General features: G+C 50.9%; 1 protein-coding gene across 1 annotated transcript in view; it reads left to right on the top strand.

Annotated features, from left to right (window-relative positions):
- SNRNP200 (small nuclear ribonucleoprotein 200kDa (U5)) overlaps nt 1-3,469 on the top strand; it is a 41,470-nt gene that overhangs the window by 1,307 nt on the left and 36,694 nt on the right. Inside the window, exon 3 of the mRNA XM_011956645.1 lies at nt 3,188-3,428. Within this exon, the coding sequence (XP_011812035.1) occupies nt 3,188-3,428 (241 nt within the window). The remainder of the gene's footprint in view (nt 1-3,187; nt 3,429-3,469) is intronic.

Here is a 3,469-nt window from a genome sequence, read left to right as displayed (position 1 = left end):
AAGATTGCTTGAGGCCAGGAGTTCAAGACCAGTCTGCGCAACACAGTTAAAAATTGTCTAAAAACAGACCGGGCATGGTGGCTCACACCTGTAATCCAGCACTCTGGGAGGCCGAGGTGGGAAGATTGCTTGAGGCCAGGAGTTCAAGACCAGTCTGCACAACACAGTGAAACCCCATCTCTACCAAAAATACAAACATTAGCTGCGTGTGGTGGTGCACGCCTGTAGTCCCAGCTACTGGGAAGGCTGAGGAGGGAGGATGGTTTGAACCCAGGAGAGGTCAAGGCTATACAGTGAGCTGAAACTGTGTCCCTGCATTCCAGCCTGGGCAACACAGCCAGACCCTGTTTCCAAAAAAATTATCTAAAAACAACTTTAGAGAGATAAAAACGATACACTATAAAATTCTTTCATTTATTATTTATTTATTTTTTTGAGACGTAATCTGGCTCTGTCGCCAGGCTGGAGTGCAGTGGCACGATCTCAGCTCACTGCAACCTCTGACTCCCTGATTCAAGCGATTCTCCTGCCTCAGCCTCCCGAGCAGCTGGGATTACAGGCACGTGCCACCACATCCAGCTCATTGTTTTGTGTTTTTAGTAGAGATGGGGTTTCACCATGTTGGCCAGGATGGTCTCGATCTCCTGACCTTGTGATCTGCCTGCCTTGGCCTCCCAAAGTGCTAGGACTAGACCCCTTCCCCCGTTTTCAACAAGTTGGCCCAGGAAGTTTCCCTGAGCCCCCTCCCCAGAGTGAGGAAGCATGGCTGTCATTTTTCTTTTCTATCTTTTTAATTAAAAAATTGTTTTTATTTTTTGGGGGAAGAGTCTTGCTATGTGGGTCAGGCTGGAGTACAGTGGCACAATCCTAGCTTGCTGCAGCCTTGAAGTCCTGGGCTCAAGCAATCCTCCTGCCTCAGCCTTCCAAGTTGTTGGGACTATAGGCACACACTACCAGGCCTGGCTATTTTTTTACTTTTTGTAGAAACAGGGCCTCACTATGTTACCCAAGCTGGTCTGAAACTCCCGGCCTCAAGCAATCTTCTTTCCTCAGCCTCCTAAAGTGCTGGGATTACAGGCATGAGCCATCACCTCCAGCCTGTTGTTTTCTTTTCTAAATCATAATTATTTTCTTCCTTATTTACATTTTAGTGTGACGATTGTTCTGGGGCTGCAGTCTCCTCATGTGGAAAATAAGGGAACCAGACTGCTCCATCTCTCAGGCTCCTTCCAGTTCTAACACACTATGGAAACTTACAAGTCCATCTAAATGACTAAATGCAGGATTTACATTTGGTAGAGCCCGATTACAGAGGGAAACAAAAGATGGGGAAAATCTCCTTCTTTTCTTGCTTCACAGGTTTACCCACAGCCCAGCTCCATCAGTGAACAAGAATGCTCCTTCTACAGAAGCAGAGTGGAATCCCCGAAATGCCTTTCAGACCCTTTCGTGTTAGGTGGGTGGGCCACAGCCAGATCATGGAATAAAAGTCAGCCTTAAGGGTTCAGATTTCAATAACTTTCAGTGAACCCCACCTTGAGTCAGGCACTTTGCTAGGTGATTTTAAACATACTACCCCATTTAATCACAATGGGAGGAAAGTTTTATTGTCTTGATATTTTTTGTTGTTGTTGAGACAGAGTCTCACTCTGTCATTCAGGCTGGAGCGCAGGGTTTGATCTCGGTTCACTGCAACCTCCACCTCCGAGGTTCAAGTGATTCTCCAGCCTCAGCCTCCTGAGTAGCTGGGATTACAGGCGCCCACCACCACACCCGGCTAATTTTTGTAGTTTTAGTAGCAACGGGATTTCACCATGTGGGCCCGGCTGGTCTCAAACTCCTGACTTCAAGTGATCCTCCTGCCTTGGCCTCCCAGTGTTGGGATTACAGGCCTGAGCCACCGTGCCCAGCCTTTACAATCTTACATTATTTTGTTTGCTTACTCATTTATCATTTAGCCACCGTGCCCGGCCAATTGCGTCAATTTTCAGGATGAGGAAAACGGTGCTCACCGAGAGGCCAGGTAGCTACTTCAAAGTCACACAGCCACTGAGCAGCAGAGCTACGAGGACTTGACTGTCCTTAGGGAAGATGAGTTAGATATTTAAAAGAAAAAAAAAAAACACCCACCAAAGCAGCAAACTCCATGCCTACAGGGGTTGGGCAAGTAAAAATAAGGAGACGGGCAGGCATGAGAAAATAGGAGCAGTGGGAAGGACCGTCTGTCCTCTGACCCGGGCAGCTGCCGACCAGCAGCAGGCAATGCCATGCAGGAGTGTGGGTGCTGGGTGTCATGTGGCTGATTTTCTGGTTTCTCAACTGATGGGGACAGCCAGAGTCTGCATGAATTATCCCAATTTTTAAAGAAGGAGCCAAACACAGTAACACCACAGAACAAATCTGGTCTAGGGGGCTGCTGTTGGGGATGAATTCCTCTGGCTTACCCATCCTCCTGTTCATTCATTCATCTTCTCAAAAGCAGACATGCTCTAAGTGAGGAGGGAGGTCACCTTCAGCCATAACGTGCCATTCTACTGGCGAGAAGCGGTGGGGAACGTAGCTGGGGAAGAAGTCATTGTCACCAAGGCTCTGGCCCCGCCTGCACCGGTTTCCTGGGCGGCAGACAGAGCCCTACCATAGAATGTTACCGACAACTGGGAGCGAACGGGGGCCCCGGCCCCCGCTCGTTCCGCTGGGTGAGAACGAGGGTCTTGGGGCCACAGGTTTAGCTGGGACGGGTGGGGGACAGTAGCTTTCTTTTTCAATTGTTCAACACGGAAGAGAAACCCAAAGCAAGACGCCATTTTGTTTTGTTTTTGAGACGGGAGTTTCACTGTTGTTGCCCAGGCTGGAGTGCAATGGTGCGATCTCAGCTCACTGCAACCTCCGTCTCCCGGGTTCAAGCAATTCTCCTGCCTCAGCCTCCCTAGTAACTGGGATTACAGGCGTGCACCACCATACCCGCCTAATTTTGTATGTTTAGTATATATGGGGTTTCTCCATGTTGGTCGGGCTTGTCTCACACTCCAGAGCTCAAGTGATCCGCCCAAGACGCCAATCATTAAAACACGCAAACACAGACACACGCGCCCGTCACCTCGCTCGCTGGGTACTTCCGTTACCTCAAACGGAAACGGGGCTTTTCAGGCCCTGTTTTCCTGCCTACCTCATGGGACTGTTGCCAAAGAGGAAGGAACCGGAAGGAAAGGTCTTGGGACGGGACAGGGGCTAAGCGGCCGTACGTTCGTTACGATGTGAGGGGTGCCGGGGGGCTGGAGACTGAGGTCGGGGAGAGCACGGGCCCTGGGTCCTTAGTGCCAGCGGGCGGCCGGAACCAGAGTGCGCGGGTCTGGGGATTCGGGGACCCAAATGCACCAGGCCCACACATCCCGCTCAGAGGGCTGCGGGAAGCCGCGCGCACACGCCAGGCACACGCCCCGACCCGCACTTCCGGGGCGCGACCCGGAAG

This window comes from Colobus angolensis, unplaced genomic scaffold (genome assembly GCF_000951035.1).
Source record: "Colobus angolensis palliatus isolate OR3802 unplaced genomic scaffold, Cang.pa_1.0 Scaffold42, whole genome shotgun sequence".
NCBI lineage: Eukaryota > Metazoa > Chordata > Mammalia > Primates > Cercopithecidae > Colobus > Colobus angolensis.
The sequence above is the reverse complement of the archived record's forward strand: the minus strand, read 5'-3'. Positions and strand labels throughout refer to the sequence as shown.